At 38.4% G+C, this 21,115-nt stretch overlaps 1 protein-coding gene across 4 annotated transcripts in view; it reads right to left on the minus strand.

The window, feature by feature from the left end:
- Window positions 1-18,422, minus strand: part of LOC139119409 (anosmin-1-like) — a 54,026-nt gene extending 35,604 nt beyond the window's left edge. For 3 of the 4 annotated variants that reach the window (XM_070683212.1, XM_070683211.1, XM_070683210.1), the window contains exons 1-2: window positions 18,018-18,286; window positions 6,511-6,564 (exon numbers count right to left, since the gene is read on the minus strand). In XM_070683212.1, coding sequence (XP_070539313.1) covers window positions 6,511-6,564; window positions 18,018-18,146 — 183 coding nt within the window. In that variant the 5' untranslated portion in view covers window positions 18,147-18,286. Of the gene's footprint in view, window positions 1-6,510; window positions 6,565-18,017 lie in introns of all 4 variants that reach the window. The other variant, XM_070683214.1, reaches the window with a different exon arrangement.
- Between the last annotated feature and the right edge of the window lie 2,693 nt (window positions 18,423-21,115).

Raw genomic sequence — 21,115 nt, forward strand, 5'->3', positions numbered from 1 at the left:
GCCCCTGTACAAGATCACCATATTTCACAAAATCTTTCAGAAACAAGGATTATCAAGGGACCAGCCATTATTATTGCAGTTCAAATCAATAATCCGCAGCCATGATGGACAACACTGCCGGAATTGTCAGCCAACCGGTCAATATTTCGACAAAAGAAGGACATCAAAAATTATCGATTTTCTTAATAGATTATTGCTGAGTAATGGAAATCTATGATGGATATTATTGATACACAAATGGGTTTTACACTCAGATGACCTTGTCATTACATTTTGCTCATTAAATTATTCACAGAATGCTTTCCAGTTGTTAGGGTTAAGGCTGCTAATCTTCAAGACTTTCCCATCCTATCATGCTGTTCTGTTTATTGTCAATGCGCCTACCTACTGGAAAATTCATTTTTGTACATGGTCGATTGACTAGTATTTAAACCATATTTGGTTTAAAAGCTCATCTATGGTTTATACAAAAACCCACAAAAGGCACCAATTTCAACAGAACAATCAGAAAAAAAGAGTTAAATGCATGAAGTAACCAAGTTAACATCTCAGTATTTTGTATTCATAAAGCTTTTCCATAGTAATTCATTGCCTTTTGATTCTTTTCACCAATAGGGAAAAGTCAAGACAATCTTCAACCAGAAACGTAAGACTTCTAACATGTTTCATCTCAGTTTTTGTGTTCATGACAGATTTCAGAGTAGCATTTTCTTTTCATTTCATCTGTTACTGACAGACGGCACAAAACCCATCACGATGTTGATGCCAATTTGAAAACACACTGGGCAACTCTACTCATCTCTATCGACACAATAGAGACAAAGCTCCAGTAAGACATGACGGCACCCATAAATACTTCAGCTTTTCTTTCACGAGATGAGGACCTCTTTCACAGGTGGCATTCATTTCATTGGTCTAAACCCAGCTATATACTGCACACAATATGCTAATATGCATAAATACCCCCTAGGGCAACATAAAATCATGATCCTGCAGATCGTTACATCACAACTGTTTTCCCTCTTTGTTACAGTTCTTTTTATTCTCTGTGTACTTCCCTTTCAATCCCTTGATGGAAAGCAGATTTGATCTTCTTTTCTGTCCTATATGTTGGTTAGTTCACAGCTTCTGGGATCATTACCACGCCTGACTTGCTGCTGCTTTGTTTATCACTCTATTCACATTTGGCCCTCCAGGCAGACCAAGTGGCATAGTTTCTGGTTGTCATGGAAAAGGAGTTTGACCCTTGACCTTTATCCAGTGTCAATGATGTCTACCATTTAAATCAAGAGAGAGTTAATCCCGTCTATTATTCTGTTGTTTCTTTTCCTTCCCTTTTTGTTTTTTTTTCTTTTTCTTCTACAAGAAAACTTGATGAGCAAACTTTCAATGCAGATTTTCTTCTATAGACCAACAATTGGTGAAACATAATGGCTCTATTGTTAGAGTTACTTACGCCTTCTTAGCATATTGTTTGATTTTGTCACGTTTTCACAAAAGAAAACCCGCAAACACGAAAACAAAAACAAAATTGCAACATCAAGTTTTTGCTCTGTGATTTTGTAAGGCTTCATGCTCCAATTGTAAACTGACTCTGTATGACACTGAAGTTTGACAGGTGTCAACAAATATGCCATTAAATTTCGTTGACGAGATGGGCGTTTTTTTTCCAATCTGTACACTTTTAAGCACACATAGACAAAGCCAATGCCATTACTGATTATCAACAAGACTTTGAACATAAATCACAGACTACTAATAGACACTAAAACTTGCGGAACATTGCCAAAGGTACTGAAATGACAAGTTCTGCTCAAAGGATAAACATGAACACACTAGTTTGAAGAATGAATCACCAAATCATAAATATAATATATCAAGATGGGTGATGAGAGAAATTGTAACACAAGAAAAGACCCAAAGTGACTGTATCTGATATAGTGAGAGGAATGGATTTGTAGAAATTAGAAACACTCCTCTGTGCAGTGTTTGTTACTACCCTGTCAATGTAACATCATGGTTATAGCATGAACTTGAAACAATCCAACAATGTAACATCATGGTTATAGCATGAACTTGAAACAATCCAACACTGTAAATGCTCTCGCGCATACATGAAATGTGAGCTGACACAGATTTCAAAACTTTTCAAAAATGCTATGTTTGACAAGAAATCACCTGTGAAACTTGAGCACACAGGGATAATTCGCGTTATATTTTTGATGACACAGTTATCACTATGACAACTGCAATGACTGTTAGGTTGTCTAAACTGTCACTTCACTTTGAACAGTTTCCATGGTGAAAAATGTAAATTTAGTCAAGTCAAGTAATGGCCTTAATTAAGATCACCAAGAACTAAGACTAAAAACACACTCATTCTCTAAAGAGCCATGTTTGTCAACAGTTAAAGTGACTAGAAATCTCTTCAAGATACGTCAGCCCAATCACTATCTCAAAATCAATGTCTATCTTTTGTGTTCACCAATCTAATATTGGTTCTGTGGCTATCTTGGAGTCTCAAGTCCCTCCTTAGAAGCATGCTTGCCTGAATCCACCGTCAGAAGAAACACATTAGCTTCCTGATTGTGGTTCCAACATGCACCCATATTTATCTTATCAACCAAAACGTGCAGTGGATAGCGTAGATCAGCATCTGTGCCTTCTCAGAGGCATGGAATCGCTGTTTGGAATCTTGCACAGACGTAAAGATTTGTCATTGTTAGTCTAAACAGAGGTTAATTTCTTCTATCCCTAAGATTCACTGTTACTGGATCTGTGATATGGAAGATTTTGATTGGTGGTGGTGTTTGGAAATCCCATGGTAAACCATGTAGCATTCTCTGAACTTTCCTTCTGTAACAGACCTCATCTCTGCTCCATCACAGATGCATGCTTATAGTGTCAAACTGCATATGATTTTTGGACTGATGATGAATTCTTAGTGAAACATTTTATTTCTCCTACAGAAGAACAACATCATCTACACATCTTTTCATATAATACTAAAGAGTCCGTTCAGAAACTGTCATGAAGAAGATAGCAGTTTGATTTAAAATTTTTCAGAACATGTAACTTGTCAAGTTAAGAAATGTAACATTCACATGTTGAAATTGCGACATTGCGGAAATTAGAAACAATATTCCCTCTTTGCGTTGGATTTTGTTTCTTGGTATAGAACTTTGTACCTCTAAACTTGAATAAATTCATCTTTGGTACAGTAATTGATATCATAAAGAATTGGTTAAAGTATGGCAAATTCTTCGATGCGGCATGTACATGTTTAAGACAAGCTATTCTTTTTTTGATTCAAAACATACTAAAGTTAAAAAATTGTTGAAAATTTTACAGGAGAAAAGCACAGAAAAGAATGAAAAGTTTGAAACTGTTTTCCTCAAACAAACAATTATTATTGTAACACATGATGTACTGAATGGATCTTTTATTAGTACATTATGTCACCAAAAGAGGCAAAATGACAAAGACCATCACGACCGAGTGATCAACTGCCCACAGGAAATATCATACCGGTTTACTTTAATGCAAATGTGTAGCATTCACAAACAAAACAACATCCATTAGTTTTGGTCAAACTGTGAAGATATTTGTGAAGTATATTTTTGTAACTATATATATTTCAAATTTCTGCTGGTTGGTTTCATTCCAACATTTACAAACTGTCTGCCTGTTTGTTGGTTTGTACACATTACTCATCTACTATATTTGAATGGAAAGCAATATGTGAGTCAGAAAATTAATTCTAGCAGATATCCAAACATGAGGGGAACTCAAATTAAGAAAACCACAGCCCAACATGATGCCATCTCACAGGAAACAAACACCTTGTTCTTGGTTTCCCCGAAGGAAGTCTTCACGGCTTCATATGTAACAAAAGCCACAGTTTTTCTGCAGATAACAGACCCATGTAAGTTGACACAACCTCATGGATTCAACAAACTGCCAAAAAGACACATCCCGTATTGCACTCAACACATCTCTTTGCAGAATTATCAACAAATAGGTAATTACAACACTACCGACATGGAATTTTCATGGAGGTAGCCTACTGACCCGACAAACACTATGAACCATGGGTTTGAAAAAAATCACTACCAGTAAAAAAAACCCCACAAAATACAAAAAAAAAATTCAGGTTTGTCATGAACCAAAACTTCAACTACATCCGAATGCAGTAATGATAAAAATCTTCTCATCGGAATGTGGACACCATATATCAATATTTCATGACACCAAAAACTAACACATCGGGTGATATTGTCTTCAGATTCCAGTGTTGTCAGGAGGATAAGGGCTGCACCTCTTGTCCGTTGCCAAATCTACGATCATCCCCAAGTAAATTTATTTGATTTCTTTCATCTCAGTCAAAGCCACATCAGAGCAACTTACTTTGTAATTAGGACGTCTGGGGTTGTCTTTTTTTTCAACAGGGTGGAGGAGAAATCAGACAGAAGCCACATGGACATTTGCATAAGTTACAATTCTGTTGGAAAAATCTGCCAGAAAATCAGTGTTAAACAGTGATCTTCAAACTGATACTACAGAAGTACAATATTGATCTCAGAGACCGAAAAAAATACAAAATGGAATTAATACTATCAGAATGACAGTATGCAAACGACAACAAAGATGCGATAAAACAGAGTGCTATATTATTCATACACCTCCTATGTCCACCAAGATCTTGTGACTTGGTAAATATAAAGGGAGTTACTTTGAAAGGAAACTTATTCCCACATGGTGTGTAAACAGTAAAGCAATGATCCAAATTTTAGACAGTTTGTTTGCACGAAGTTTCACATCTCCTGCCCACAGTAACTAGAATTACAGGCTGATTCAAAAGCTGACCCTTGTTTCAAAACCAAAAATAGATTAGCTTTGACTTTGAAATGAAAGTCGGATACGAGACAACTTAAACAAATCTCACAAATACTTGTGTTTCAACACCACTGTATTACAAAAATTGTATCGTAAAAGCCTGATTCTTTACAAAAACTGCTCAGAAACTTTTGCCTTCACCTAAGACAGTCCATCTTTCATGTGTTTATATGAGACCTCACAACCCACAGATAAAGAATGTCTGCTAATTGTCAACACATAATCTTTCGGCACAGCCATTTCAGAACTAGTCCAGGAGACTTCACACTTTTCAAAGATTTACACAAATTCTATGCAGCAATGATCAACCTGCTGAAGTGGAGCATGACCAGTGTTTGCACACTTGTCAGCTCAACAGTAGCTTTACACTTTGACACTTGTTTCTCATTCAGCAACAATTTTTTTTTTAACAGGTACATCCCCGGGGAGGGGTGGGACGAGAGCAAATTTGTTTTGAGACAGAATTGGAAATTACCGATGTACTTTTTCAAAGCGTTCACACCTCCCTCTCATAGACAAGAAGCACGAGAAGATGACGAGACAAGTTGAGTAGCCCTCCAAAAAAGAGAACTGATGGGTTTTAAATCGTGGACACACCAGACTTTTTGGACCATTTCTGACAGGCCCTTGAATTAGGTGGCCACACAAATCAGTTGGGTGTAACTCATGTATCCCCGGCAACCAAGACACAATCGAATTCTGCCTGGTAACCAACTACCGCAAAGTCCGTGCAGTATAATGAGCACTGTTCACAGCAGCTTCAGATTAGGCCTAGATTAGGCGAAATTTGGCATAAATTACACAGAACTGGCAAAGTTTGACATAAATTGACCATAAATCAGGATCAAGGATTAGATAAGAGACTACATTCTAAATTTACTAAGTCACAGATATTTTCAGAAGCTGGGCTGAAGGACACGTAATACCCTCCGACTTTTCACAGACTTACAATATATCTGGGCATAAACAGGCACAAACATGCACCTACGTTCTTTAACTAGTGTACTTAAGTGTTGATTCTTTTTTTGGAGTGCTATTTAGTTTCATCTGGGCATGACTTCCTCAAAGTTTAGAGAAGCTAGAATAAACAGAGAAAGCTCCAAGCTTCGCTCTCTCTTGCCCTGACATTTCGAAAAACAGACAGAAGCTTTACACAACAGTGGTAAAACATACACACAATCATACTGGTTTCATAAATTTATACGTATTGTTGAGACTACACAGGAAGAAAAGTTGACATATTTGTATGAAACTGTGTTGAGTACGAATATCAGACGGCACACATGTTTTGCCGATGTTCAACCACACACGTAAGGAGACCAATTTTTTGTAGTTGATTCAGCATTGGCCTACATATCAAATCTTTAATACACTGAGAACAAATATCTTTATACTCTGATGATATGCTGTAAAAACACAAACCTCCACTGGAGATATGACCACAGCCCACATGTACACGCATGCAACACAGGGACATGTGCTTACAGACATACTGGGTATACACATATCTTTTCACAGACACCAAATAAACCATGTGAAAATTGACTAATTCAAGTGATGCACGCCCAAAATTTGGCCTTGACAACAGCCAACCACTCTTCGGTTGCTACTTACCGACGCACACTTGACGTCCTTCTCACACGATGGATGTGATACTCCCTGTAACCTCTGAAAATCAATGAGAAAAAATGAACTTGTCATGAACTGCTGGATAGACTGATTGTCAATAACACTGATCATTATTACAGTGTTGTTACTAAAGTTAGCAATTCATGTACCACATTCACTGCTGCAGACACAGTCTCGGTCTTCTTAACTCTAGCATGCGTTATGATCCTTTGATGTGAGATTTTCATTCTTTAAGTCGTAATATCAGTGGTAACATCGGTGGTAACAAATCACAGCTTTCCCCACTAGTTTGAGAGTCAGTTTTGAGATTTCTGTTGAAAGTTTTTTGACCAACATCAAACGTTTTGTTTTGATTAAATATGATTTCCTTCACAGTTGCCATAAATAGTCTTAACCCTTTCCCTGCCAGACAGTATCACTTCCCCATCAGCCAAGTCAGTGAAAAGCGGTATTGAGCCAAAACCATACGTATTTCCATTCATTTGGCTTGGTCTGTTCCAACAGCTTTAGTCCATAAAAATCATATTTACAGTATCTGTGATGGGACATATTGTACTTCACTAGCTTTAACTAACTTGACCTGATGGTGAAATATGAACTTGGCAGGAAAAGGAGTAATGTGGATGGGTTTTTTGAAACATCAAAATTTTCCGCAGGAGTTTTTACTTCAATTTCTCATAATATTACAGGTGTTTACTGTTAAAGTTCAAAAAAGACATTCAATAACGTTTAACTTGGTAAAGAATATCAATTTAAACACATTAAAATAAAACAGAAACGAAATAAGTTAATCACGTAGGTGAAATTTTCTTCACCAAAACTGTAAATCTAGAGTAAAGATGTGAACTATATGGGAATCACATATTAAGTACTACAGATTTTTCAAAATGGCCATGTTTCCTCCCTCCATTCTAACTTGCCAAATGTCTGTCCATAATAGAACACAACATTCTCTTTCTAACATTGTATGTACAGAAAATGGGTACAACATTTCATTCATACCGTATATTCAATATATTTAATTTCATCACTGATTTCAAATTTCCTCACTGATTTAGATTGGACTTCATAAGTAGATAAGTTATCCATTATATATCACTTCAAAATTGCCCTTTGCATCACAGACTCATGGGATTTTCCCAGCAGTCTTTGCAGATGTGCGTTGCATATCTTTGCCCTAAACACAGCTAAACTTTTAACCTGAAAAAACTCATCGCTATCAGGCCATACAGATGTCTTCCTTTATTATGTAATCCAGGAATGGAAAACGTGAGCGTATATTTGAGATGACTCTTGGCAATAGTCTCGTCATAGGAGATCTCAGACTGTTTGAGGGTATATGTACTTCAGTATACAACATGAAATACTGTCTGAGAGGCGGTTGGGTCACGAACAAAACCATCTTACACATTACTTCTCAACACAATGAAGTCACAAGTCTCTGAGCAATGTTCACATGCTCCAAACACTTCTACTGACAAAAAGCCTCCCTCATTTTGCATGAGGGCTTTTCTTGTGAGAAAAAAAAAGACACTGCTGACATTGATACAATGTGACAACTACATCTGCCAATCACCCGCAAGATAACTCTTTGACCAACTTTTGTCTCCTGCTGATAAATTCAATGCAATGCTGTAAAGTTTTGAAACTGTCCTGTTAGAATTATTGCTCACACAAAGTCGACAGCATGTTGAACCACCTTATCATTTTATGGAATTATGAAACAATGAGCGATGAGCAAGTGGCCCATAAATTTTTCAAACACACGAGACACGTTCCATTGAGTCCTGAAATTTCCCCCTAATTAACTCTCAATAATTTAATTATCTCATAACTATTCTCATTCTTCTTCATCTATCCCGTCTTTATAGTTTCAAATCGTCTTTTGTCCTCCACGGTTTCTAAAGTGTCACTTTCCCCATTGTACTCAAGGAGAAGTAAGAAGCAAAGATTATGGAAGTTTGAAAAACTGGCTTGTAAATCAACAAATCGTCAAGGGAGATGTGCATGTATCGGGGCAAAGATACAACTGGGATTTCTTTTTGTACTCCTTTCAACCTCTTCCATTGTTTTCAACAAATCTTTTTTCCTCTTGCTTTGGAAAACCTTGGAAGCGATGAATCATGGGGTAACTATCAGAGGGCTTCTCTGTTACTCCCTCTCTTGTCGTTTTGTCTTGCATTCTTGTTTGTCTTTCTCATACTCTACTGTCTATTTAACGAGAACATCATAAATACTAAGCTAGGCAGAATGACTGCTAATCAATTTCTGCAAACTAGGAACCAAGAGCAGCCTTCCTTTCACTTATCTCTGTTCCCGTCTTTGCCGTCTTTGATCGACAATTGTCTTGGCTTCAAAAAAGACCAGTTCAAAGCTGAATGCATGAAATGAGAATCGGCTTAAAAACTGGCACATGTTCAAGATGCCAAATATCCAGACTGACAAATCTAATCTTGTTCTTCAAACTCTTCTTTTTTGTTTCCCGTAATTAGACAATACATCTTGATGAACTCAAAGCCAGATTAACACCGCTGAGCTCCTGAATATTTCCATGGAAACAGCGGCTGGTATCCTAGTTTTTGGTTAATTCTCACCAATCTGCTCCATCTTTACCATTGAAAACTTGAGTGGCTGACTGTGGTAAAACACACAATGTAAATTCAGGTAATTCTATGTGGGTTTTTTTGACAAGCTGCAACCACCAAAGGCCAACACAAAAGAAATTCATTACACATTGTTGGAGGAGAATGTCCAACATGACAACGCTTTAATTCCACTACTCATCTTCAATGATTCGAGCCGTTCGTTTAATCGCTAATTTACCAAAGAGAACCAGCCATAGCGGTTACCACAAAAGACAAAAGCACAAAGTTGTTGGGATTGTCTCACAGACCCAAAACAGCATAGACCCGGATTAGTATACATCTGCATTATTGCGTAAGAACATCAAAGCTAAAAAAGACTACAGCATGGAGAATTTGTCCAATTTGAAAGTTCTTAAAAGACAAAAACATTTGCTCCCAGGCCAGCACAAAGTCTACAGGTCCCAAGGTTGACTCTCGGAAGTCCAGTCCGTAGCCTGGAGACTTATTCTTCTTGTAATTTGTTTTCTCTGCGTGATCATTTGGGGATTCTCAACGCCGAAACAGACCATTGCCCGAGGACATGCGGACAGGCCAAACTTTATGACAGTGTCTGCTCAACTGTGTGAACTGGTAACACCATTGCAGAAGGTGGTTAAAAGTGATTCAACAAAAATAGAAACAGGGAAAGAGCGAACCAAACACCTCCTCACAATGCTAAACTGAGGTGTTGAGTTACGATGTAATTGTATCACAGAAAACTACGCAAAGGTCTCGACAAGTATATCATGAGTTTATGTTGCTGCACAGATTGGTTTCCTCTTTTTTCAAGCAGTATCACACTATTCAGTTTCCTGGTATATTTCTTCACGACGATAAAATCACAAGTGCGCAAGAAAACACGCTATCTTCAGACAGAACAACCATGAAACAAGAAGAATAAAATTTCGTCACTTGATTACTATGGCCACATAAAATTTACAACCTGCTTGTCATCAATTGTGAAACATTTTTCTTTATTTTTCGGACGTACTCTGACACCGCTATACACTTTATGGCACGTGGCTGTTTGCTCCTTGATTATCAAATTTTTATCAACTCTACTCAGAAATCAGTCTGAAAGTAAAACTAGTGAATACTGTACTGAAACTTCTGTTAAGTCACACATTATCTGCTTCTTTTCATAGTCTACAAACAGGAGAGGACATCACTTTTACTTCAAATGATCTTCCTAAAATACAGCAATTAAATTTCCTCTTTTATGTTGCAAATTTGTTTCTTCAAAGCGAGGGAAAACACTGCGCTTTCACCTAATTAGTATCGTCAACAGCTGATTACGTTTCATGTAAGACAATGGGTACCTTCCCAAGATTTCTGTAAAAACCATGCACAAAGAAAGTTCTCCTCTTAAACAATACAAATTCAAGTATTCTCTCCAACAGTGGTTGAAATGAGCTCATAAATTGCCTGGACACTTTGCACCTCCGATCTTACAGCATCCGAACTGTCCATTCGCTTTTTCATTTTGTTGACATAAAAACTCAAATGAGATACCCAGAATGCATCTGTACAATGTGGGCTTTGTCAAGTTTTACTTTATATTCTCGTTACATATGGGTGATAAACGCGACCATTCTCCTTACTTACCCATTTCTGACCACCTTAATCAGAGAACACCATCCGTTCTTTTCAGCAACTACCCGTTTGCTGGCTTAGCATCACTTTCCAATGTATTTCTAATCTAAATGTACACTAAGCACATGCAAGGAGCAATCACGATCCAATTCTGGCGTAACCAATCTCCATAAAACGAATAATCCAGCAATCAATGGCCACTGGATTTCATTTCACACAATTTAAACAAACCTTGATGAGCTTGTAGGGAAATTAAAACATCTCTTTCATTTGAAAGAAAGAAGGAAAGTTTCCCTTCTATTTGGTTTTGTTGTGGATTTTTTTGTTTATTTGTTGTTATGCTTTGTAAGAAGACAGGATGTTTACACTGTGCTCATCTGTCTTTGTTCCACACTTGTATAACAGTATATCAACCAGCTTTTTGAAATAACATTAGGACTTCTATCTCTCCAAGCCTTTGATTTTGGTTTCTGCCTGTTGCTAGAAAGAAAAGACGATCCAAATAAACAGAGAGAGAGAGACACACACACATACATGCACACAAAGACTGGATTTCTGTATTCATAACCTCACCAGCACAGAGCAGAACCTCTTGCGGACAGACACAGCACGTATTATGCAACGTAACTGGCTTACCATGATTAGTCCATATATTTGCTAATGCTCTGGGACATCCCTGGGGGAAGTCTCAATGAAATCAAGACTTGATTTGCCCAGGTTAGTGAGTGCTTACCAGCACGGTCACAGATCAACAACAACAAAGAAGCCTATCCTGATATATTTTGGAATCCCTTTACTGTGTTATCACAAGGGATGACCATGTCACAACATCTAACATGTCTCAAATCTCATTTTCTTCAATGGATTTCTACTCTGTGTTGTCAGAACTGCTGAAATGCCTAGTGTACACTCTTTGCAGTGCAGTTACCTTTGATATGCATCGGCCATATTTATTTTCTGGTAGTAGCAATGTATAAAACACCAGAGGTACTGTTGAAAGATTTTTTGGAAATTATCAAAGAAGCAAAATGTTAAAACTGGAAACCATAAGGCAAGAAACACCACAGATTTAACCCTTCAGACCCTACCAGGCACACAGTCCATGTAGCCGACAATGAGATGCAAATGATATGCAGTTAAGGTCTCCTCAACTAACTTTCAGCTGGTTTTTCACTTTCTACTATTTTTATAGTATTTTATACAAAGGCACAGACTTATTCTACCTGCAACTTAAAACTGATCGTGATTTTGTAGCTCATTCTTTACTATTTTTCATAGTTTTCGGTAGCCGGTAACAGACACTTCGTGTTCGTGTCGGCTACATGGACGATCTAACCCTTCAGACCTGTCATTTCCATTTCTGCTAAGTCAGTAAAAAGCCATATTGAGTCAAATTTTATAAAGATTTTCACCAACTTTTGGCATTACATGTTACATAGATTTAGTTAGCCATAATTGTGTTCACAGAATATATGATTTCAGAGGTACCTTCAAATACCCAAGTCTTTGTTAAAATACAACACATGGGATATGTTATGCCTGATTGGGTTTAACCAACGTGATCTGATGGTGACATATGAACTTGGCATGAGAGGGTCAACTACCTCACCTAGTATATACATATTCATTCCTCTGTCATTGGAGCTTCATCCCAAGTCCTGTGGATTGTCACATGGCCTTTGGTTCCAACAATCACTGTGTGCCACTTTTGAGTCTGAACACAGACGCCGGCCACGTTTTCACCGAATCTCTGCAATACCAGGAACTGTTACATGGTAACAACCATCAGAGACGGTGTTAAGCCACTTCACTCCAGCAGTGTCCAGGAGACCATAGAGTGTATGTGTGGGAGTAATGGCAAATATGCCATCTTCACATGATCTTTGAGGTGTTAGGTTTGCTGCTGACATATTATAAATAGAGTGAGTTATATCAACATAGACGACCAATACGGTCAGATCCTGCCCTGTGTTTGGAGACGGTCATCAAAGAAAGACCCACTGAGACTGTAAAGCCGGATCAAGAAGCAATGAAATATCCATCTCCAGCTCACAAAATAATTTACCGGTATAAATCTAATTTTCACATCTAGAGACTAAAATAAATATGAAAGTCTTCTTGTCAGTTTAAACACATTGATCTCAACATCATTTTTGGAAAAATTTGACATTCTGTCTGTGTTGTGGATAAATCTGTACTTGGCTATTTATCATGGCAGACACTACGTCACCAAGGTGTGTTCGCCAGCCAGAAATGCACTAATATTTTAATGTTTCAGAAAATTACAAATCCTGAGGCAGAGTAATTTTGTAACTGGAATTCAAATTCAAAATGAAACTTGTACTATGTGAAATATTTCAACTTATAAAGGGACAAAGTTGGCCATTTTTCATGAATTTTGTTTTTGATACAAGATACTACTTATATTGTTTGACATGTTGAGAGATACTGAATGAATGGGTGACTATACATGTATTCGACCCTAGTTTTAGACATGATCAATGAAACCATAGCGAAAATGAATTAATGGTCATAACCAATAATTCATTATAGCAATGGTTTCATGTATGGTGTCTAAAACCAGGGTCGAATATGTGCATAGTCACCCATTCATTATCTTTCAACATGTCAAACAATATAAGTAGTATCTTGTATCATACAAAATTCATGAAAAATGGCCAACTTTGTCCCTTTAAAGGGGGAATTTCCACGAGGGTTTGAGAGTGAAAATTACACTGGTAATCTAACGGGTAGATTTCACCATTATGATGTAATTCAGTCACTGCAAATTCCACAGGTTAGTTGAACCAAGTATTGAGCAACTGTTGTAAACTGAAATGATCACCCCTCTCGTTAGTCTCAAAGACTCACTTAAAACCAACGGTACAAATTTTCACAAAGGATGAAATTCTCCACGTGCAGACCATGAATGTTTCCTTTCTTCTCAGCAGTGATTTAAAAAGTTGTCAAAATTTTTGCAAGTCGTGTCAATGCCAAACATCGGTTACATGCAAGCTCCTCTCTTTCGGCTATAATGACCTACTTCTAATCAGCAGACATGAAGGAAACTGTATTTTTTGTCAGATTAAAGCTGGACTGGTCATTATGCCGTGGTCTGTTGTAGATAAAATATATCAACTGAAAAGGTACATTATGTGCAGATAGAGGGTTGCAAAATTTTGTTACTGGTCACCTGAGCAAATCATTTTAAAATGCAATTACTGAAACTAAAAAAATTCCTGTAAAACTTTTTTTAATCTATTCAATTTAAGTACAATCCAGTTGAAAATGGACAGAGTTTGATCAACGGTGTTATAGATCAAGGTTAGCTGATCAGTATGTAAATCACATGAATATTCATGATACGTTAAATTGTGTAAAAATTACCAAACAATCTGCTGGTGAAGTCAAAGAATACGGCAGGACTTAAAATGGAGGCTTATATTCCAACACTGAAATGTCTATGGTTCATTTTTTCTACGTTCAATGTATTGCCAACAACACTGCCTTTTCAACAACTACACCATTCAACTTCACATTATACCAGGACACACAAATCCAATATCTAAATGGAATTTTGCCACGTGCAAAGTTACCAAGTGCCACACAAATCTAAATCTTGACAGCTTGACACCATGATCACCACAGGTTAACAATCCCTCCCTCCTCCTACTCACAATTGATGGATGAAACCGGACAAATATCGGCTTTCCTTTGGTATGGGGCCTATCCACTTCACACTCCTAGCAACAAGCAATACCACGGCTCCTAGGTCTCACTGTGACGATTCAAAACCTTACAAACCGGTTGTACATGGCATGGCATTACAAAAACAGTACACATATCTGTCGCTAGCTTGGAATTCTGCAGATACCTTGTACCCGCAGAAATCCATTAGAATAACATGTACTCAAGCCAAATAAAACATCTCCCACTGCGGTAAGCCTTGGAATTCATCACCAGTTGACCATGGGCTGATTTCAGTCATTTCAGAGATTCATGGGGAGCTATTAATTGTATTATCTTGCATACAATGGTGCAATTTCATTTACTAATTACCAACTGTGGTGTAACTATCAAATAGAAATCAGCCAGTGTCAGATATTCTGAGAAAAGTGAAAAGATCATTGAATTAGTGACAACATACTCTAACTGTTTAACTTTTACAGAATACTGTTTACAGTATCACACCAATGACGACCAATTACTGGAAAACTTGGTAATTTTGTATGAAGTTATCTACACCTATACATTATTTTCCTCAAATACAAAATTTAAATAAGAATTTTTCTGCAGCTTGATTGTTGAAATTTTTTTTTATGTTGCGATTGATAAAACTAGATATTTTTCCTGCTCTCAGTACAAAGTCAACTGAAAACTTTTCATCATTCATATCATTTCAGTATTTTATTACCTCTGAAGATTTCAGCAAAATATGACATAGGACTGAGGGAAGATTTTTCCCCTAAATCATTGCCCTACAGTATTCACGGCAGACAATTCACTCAATCGATGTGTCATCACCTTTCACAATGAAATGGAGAACTTTAGAATTTTGCTAGTCGTCTGTACAATAGACAGCCCACACTCAACAAATTGTTCAAAACTTTTCCAGGTAAATTATCGAAAGAAACATGCGGGCTTCCCACAGAACTAGATTTATTAAGTTTCAATGGAGCCACTGCCCTAAAATTCTCCACGTTTTTTTCTCTGCTTCCAAACCTAGCAACCAGTGAGCTTTCAAAGAGCTTGTATGAATAACGAACAATCTCTAATACACAGGTCACCTTATTTCCGACCTTACGCCGGTAGAACCTCCCACAAAAACTTTTATAAGAACCAGTGAAGTATCATCAGTTTACAATAAAGCGGGCCGAAGTCGCCCACCTTCCGAGAAATCCATGAAATACAGACTGGATACTGCTCTTGTCGATGACTAAGGAGAAAAAACACATAAACTTTTATTTCTGGTTTGGTCACATAGTTTATAAGTTTAATAACATCAAAATCAATAGGCAATGATGTTGTCAAAACCTCATAATCAGTTGATCTGGACGAATCCTGTGTACATCTGCGAGCCAGCCGTACCATTACAGGGTATTAGGTACCGTACTAAAATTATCAAACCAATGCCGCAATATTAGACTCAGAAAATTTGAGAACAAACAAAAGATTGACTGAGCAAGTTAAACAATATATTGACTAAAATGGACTGCAGAGACGGTCACTTAAAGATGTCTTAAAATTTAATGCCCCTCATGTTGAACTTTAAGAACCAGTATAGGAAGCAAAGAGCACATTTCTAGACATAAACCCCCCACCGTTGTTTAATTGAGGTGTACTTAAATTCATTTCCATGGAAACCAATACTTCATCACAGCCAGTAATTAAAGTGCCTATGTGAGCTTGAAAGAAATTTGTGAAATATATTAACTGTGTAACTGTTTGTAAGGCATATACATACTGACATGGGGTCTGACGGTTTTGAGAAAAGATCAGAAACGATAGATTGATTCAACCAAAGTTCGGTTCGGCAAAATGATAAATTTCTATGCTCTTTGCAACAGTTTAAGAGCATCAATTAATTTTACACGACCCTGCACAACTTTGCGGTCTATGTTGCATGTCTGGCGAGTTTCAAGTAGTTTTCCGGTTGATTTCAGTCACCCACGGCGCGATCAAGCCACGATTACAACCAACATGGCCCCACACACGCAAAATGACAAACCGCAAGTGAAGTACTTGATAACGCGCTTCACCAAACTCTCAAACAAACAAAAGATGAAACTTGGTAACTTTGTTTCTTCTTTTCATACAATGTCGTAAAATTTTCTCCCATGCAACATGACTTGCAGGACGCGAAATTAACTCGGTGCTCGTATGAAATGTGCAATCTAGACGGGGGCCAAGGTACGAATTCTGATAATACGGTTTCTTTTCCGTATTCCGATTGTTCCGGGTATCGCGCACGGCGTGAATTTTCGACGTTTCCAGGTATCCACTACACACCGTAAAACGTAACGGTGATCCCTGCTGCAAGCGATGAATTGCATTGTTCAAGTTGCCGAACATGGACAAACGGGCGGCATCATCCTCACGTAAATTTAAAATTTTAATCTAAAACCACCTCGCATCGCACGCGGTGACTGTCACACATTCGGGGCACACGCCGACCGTCCACTTTTTTTTCAAATCATGAGTCAAGATAATTTCCGGTACAAAGGTCGAGCTTATCAATATAGCGGACCCATTCACACATCAGAAGAGCTTACGGCGCATTATTTCCTTATATTCTGCTGATTTATATCAAATCTTGAATATTTTCGAATGGTAATAGATATGGCCATGCGGCAAAAGTCCGCCAAGCGAAACTCTCTGTCATGGTTGTGGGGGATGTCCCAATTGGAATTTTCCACTGCCAAAGAATGTGACAATTGTGGGTTTCTTAGCAGAGAGAAACAAGAAACTGTGCGGTCAGGTACGTCAGCGGCGACTTTGCGGTACGGTGTGAACTGCCAAATTTAGGCATGACATGACAGAGCTAAGCTTCGGATCGAATCAGTCCTTCTCGGCAGCATATCGCTGCGCCAGCGATTAGCGAGACCTGCCACCCTGCCTGGGCCACTCGTGGTGACGACCACCACATTTCAAAAACCGCAGGCAACAGATAGTGAAAAGCTGACCTACCCGTAGCGAGCTAACTTGACCCTGATAATGATCAAAACTTCGCTGTGAAGTCTTGTCATGTCAACTGACCCCGTCCATTGAAAATACACATTGCACAATCCTTTTAAATGTTAAACCTGAAACGTCGGATGACGAAACGTTCATGGTTGTCGCTGAAATTTTCAAAGGTGAGAACAGAAAATCGTGGAAAGGTCGAACGATCCCGTGGGACCGGTTGAACAGTGAATTTGCACAGTGAAGCCGATGAGAGAGCTTCATATACTGGTACCAGTGTTTGTCCCTGTGCTCGGCATGGACAGAACTAACATGGCCGTAAGTGTATACACTGGGCGGCTTTACTCAGTACATATACAGTGAAGTGCAAACTTCGACGTTGTGTGAACGACTAAAATCTCCCCTTTTCAGACTCAAAATAGGTAAAATTTCCTGCGATCTCTTCAATGGAGATGACATGTAATCTTGAGGAACCCTGTCTGTGGTAGATATCTCCGATTTTCCTCTCATTTGCGATAAAATTGTGATAGAGATATGAGTGAGCTGGGGCCGACACGAAAAGCGGTATAACGTTACATTCATGTATATACTCACGTGTGAATGAAGAGTCAAACATCTCGATTTGCACCGGGCTTGTAATATAGCTTCGTCCATCGAGAACTGGGCATAACAGGCTGGAAAGACTAGAAACACAGCAAAGACCAAATACTGACAGTCAGCCATGATGTGAAACAATCCTCTTAAAAAGCAACAATCTTCGGGAGACGATCGCGATAGCTGTCCCCACTGCACAACGGCCTCGCTCAAAGGGTAGTGGAAAAGCAATCAGCTGTGTGTAGGGCAGGGAATACTGAACCTCGAACGGGGGTGGTCAGCTCTACCTACATTCGGCTCGCGGAGGGACACTTCACTCAACTTTGTATATCCACAAACCAAAGAAACTGGTAACCCAATTTCGGAGGAAAAACTCTACTTCTATGTCAGCAGGAGTCTATCAAATGAATAGGCACTCTGGAGTGTAGAATGAAAGTTGCTGTATATGGTGCTTTGTTGCAAAGAACTGAGGCGAAATAGTCGCCCACGTTACACAAAAGAAAGCCCGTGGAAATAGAAGTCGGATATAACTATTGTACCAGGCTGAATTTAATTTAAATAAATTAGCATAACAAGGCACCCAGTACCCAAAGCCCTTCGCACTCTCACTTGCTCTTCCATTGACCGCGTTACCTCCCTGCACACTAAACCGTCTCCAGGGCGAAACGCATTCCTGTTCTGCAGGTACGCAGCCGTGCTTGCAGTAGTCAAAGTGCAGCCTTGGTTAAAATATTATTAATTACGAACATAAATCAGCACCAATCAACATTGTTACACACAGCGTGAAAAAACTCCCTTTGTTAAAGTGGAGTTGCGCCCCATAATTTCCAGAGTCGGTAAGCTTTGTCAAAAATGCTCTTCGTTGGCAGATGGGCCTGCTTGCGTACGTAAAAAAATGTGCGCAGAACGATTTTACTGGTTCACAGGGGCATAAACTTACACAAAACTCTATGACAGGAAGAAAATTACATTAAATCTAACTAACACCTGTGAAATATGTGGGACATGTACGAAAATTTCAGAGATGAAACAGGGTTCCCACGGAGCTCCTCCCACCCCACCCTGTGGCAGTTTCAAATCGTGAAAAGGAAACGCCATGCCGGACAAAGATGGGAGGAAAACAGGCTCTTGTTGCAATTGTCAAATCAAATATCATCCCCTCTGGCGAGGAGGTTTCAAATTGTTGCAAACTGTCGGCTATGTCAGTTGACAAGGGTATTTCGCAACTGCATGGTTCTGAATGAAACCTTTTACCAGAACCAACGACCCGAATCTACCCAGCAACATAAGGTGCACGCTTGGTTCGTCATCTGCAAGCTTAATTTTAACCGTGACAGGCTGGTTATAAGCGCATAAAGGGGTTCAAATTTTCTGAAGTCAAAAAGTGCTAATCTTTCATCCCACGTGCTGTTACATGTCCTAGGGGGCCATGGAAGAGTAACACTGAATGATTGATTTTGTTGGTCATAGAGTTCTATTCTAGTATTTGAAAGGTTATCAAACAAAATGAATATTTTACCTGACTCGCTCATAATTACCCCAATCTCAAACACTGTGGCATTCCTATCTCAGTAAATCGCGACCCGACGACACCACAAACATGAACAGGTGTACCGGACAGAAAATACTGATATTTGAATAATTGAACATGAAAAATAAGACATTTTGGTAAATTTTAACGAAGGTAGTATGCGCCTAGAAAGTAAAAAACTTAACTTTTGCCAAAACTGTCCTCTGGACGGAAACTTTAAACCGTTCCCTTTCAAAATCAAGAAGACAGTCACCGCGCAAAATTTGTAGGCCTACCAGAGAAACAAGGTACCCTATATTTGCGAACACTTGAAATTCAAAATGGCCGCCATCCCTGTATTAACTCGATGGGGAAAATACAATATTCGATTTTCACAAAAATACGCCGGTGTAAACTTAACTTACCCCATAGGCTTCATAAAGAGTCCCAAAACGATAGACCAAAAAATTGTAAAAACGCGAGAGTCAAATCATATGGTCGCCGAGCACATTCTACCTTAAATATGAAAAATTATAAGACAATTCAGACAATTTAATCTTCTAAGTATGTATCTCTACTTAAGTTTGGTCCAGTTAAAATTGAAATATCCACGTAAGTCTTCTCTTACAAAAAGAAACCGTTGCATTTGTCCAGTTGTAGAATCGTATTCGATGTATTATAATGATTGAAGTAATTTTACCAGAAAAGGACAACAGAAGTGATAGATCCAAACTTGAAGTTGGAAAGGTGATTACTAGAGAAGCTTGTAATAAGGTATTGCGAAGCCTATCACCATAGTATCAGTTTAATGTCCTGGGGGTTGTGAAGTCTCATGCTAATGGCGATATTGCCGTGTCCACCATCTGCTCACATGGAGCTGCTATTTTCATTGTGGTTTATCGCTGAACAAACCACTTTGCTCTCGTTTGTCTCTAATCCAAAACTGACATATTCATCGCCTTAGTTTCACTGAATAAACCTCTCTGATCGCATTTGTCCTACATACAGTGACACCTGACGGCGATAACTTAATCCGCCTTAACTATTCAACGTAGAATTGGAATAGTTTGCATTCAAAGAGGTATTTGCGAAGATTTCTTACCTATGAATTAATCACCCCTTCTTACTCCCACTCAAAATCTCTCTGTGTCTTTCTAATACATCTCTCTCTCTCTCTCTCTCTCTCTCTCTCATGGACTGAAAGTCTGAAAGTGCGAGTTGTTGCTCAGGCATTTCTTCAGCAACTATTGCGTAGGTCAAAATCATTTGAGAATACTTCTTGTCTCTTTCTTTCGAGGGGTGTTTGTTTTACTTGCAAGTCAGTTTTTTTTTGTTTCACACTCGACTTAAACCATTCAGAACAGCCTGGTTTTTGGTTTGTGAACACAACTCGACTCATTTGCGTGGTTAACATTAAAATTCATTTTTATTGGAAATGAATGCTGGAGCTGAGAAGACTCGTAGGATGTAAAAATGTTAATAGGCTGTTCAAGGCTGCAATTTCAGATAGTTTCGCACCCGTCCTGAACACTGAACAACAAATGTCAACTGTTTAAGCCGCTGTAGGACGATCATATGATCATAAAAG

This window comes from Ptychodera flava, chromosome 19, assembly GCF_041260155.1.
Source record: "Ptychodera flava strain L36383 chromosome 19, AS_Pfla_20210202, whole genome shotgun sequence".
In the NCBI taxonomy this organism is placed as follows: domain Eukaryota; kingdom Metazoa; phylum Hemichordata; class Enteropneusta; family Ptychoderidae; genus Ptychodera; species Ptychodera flava.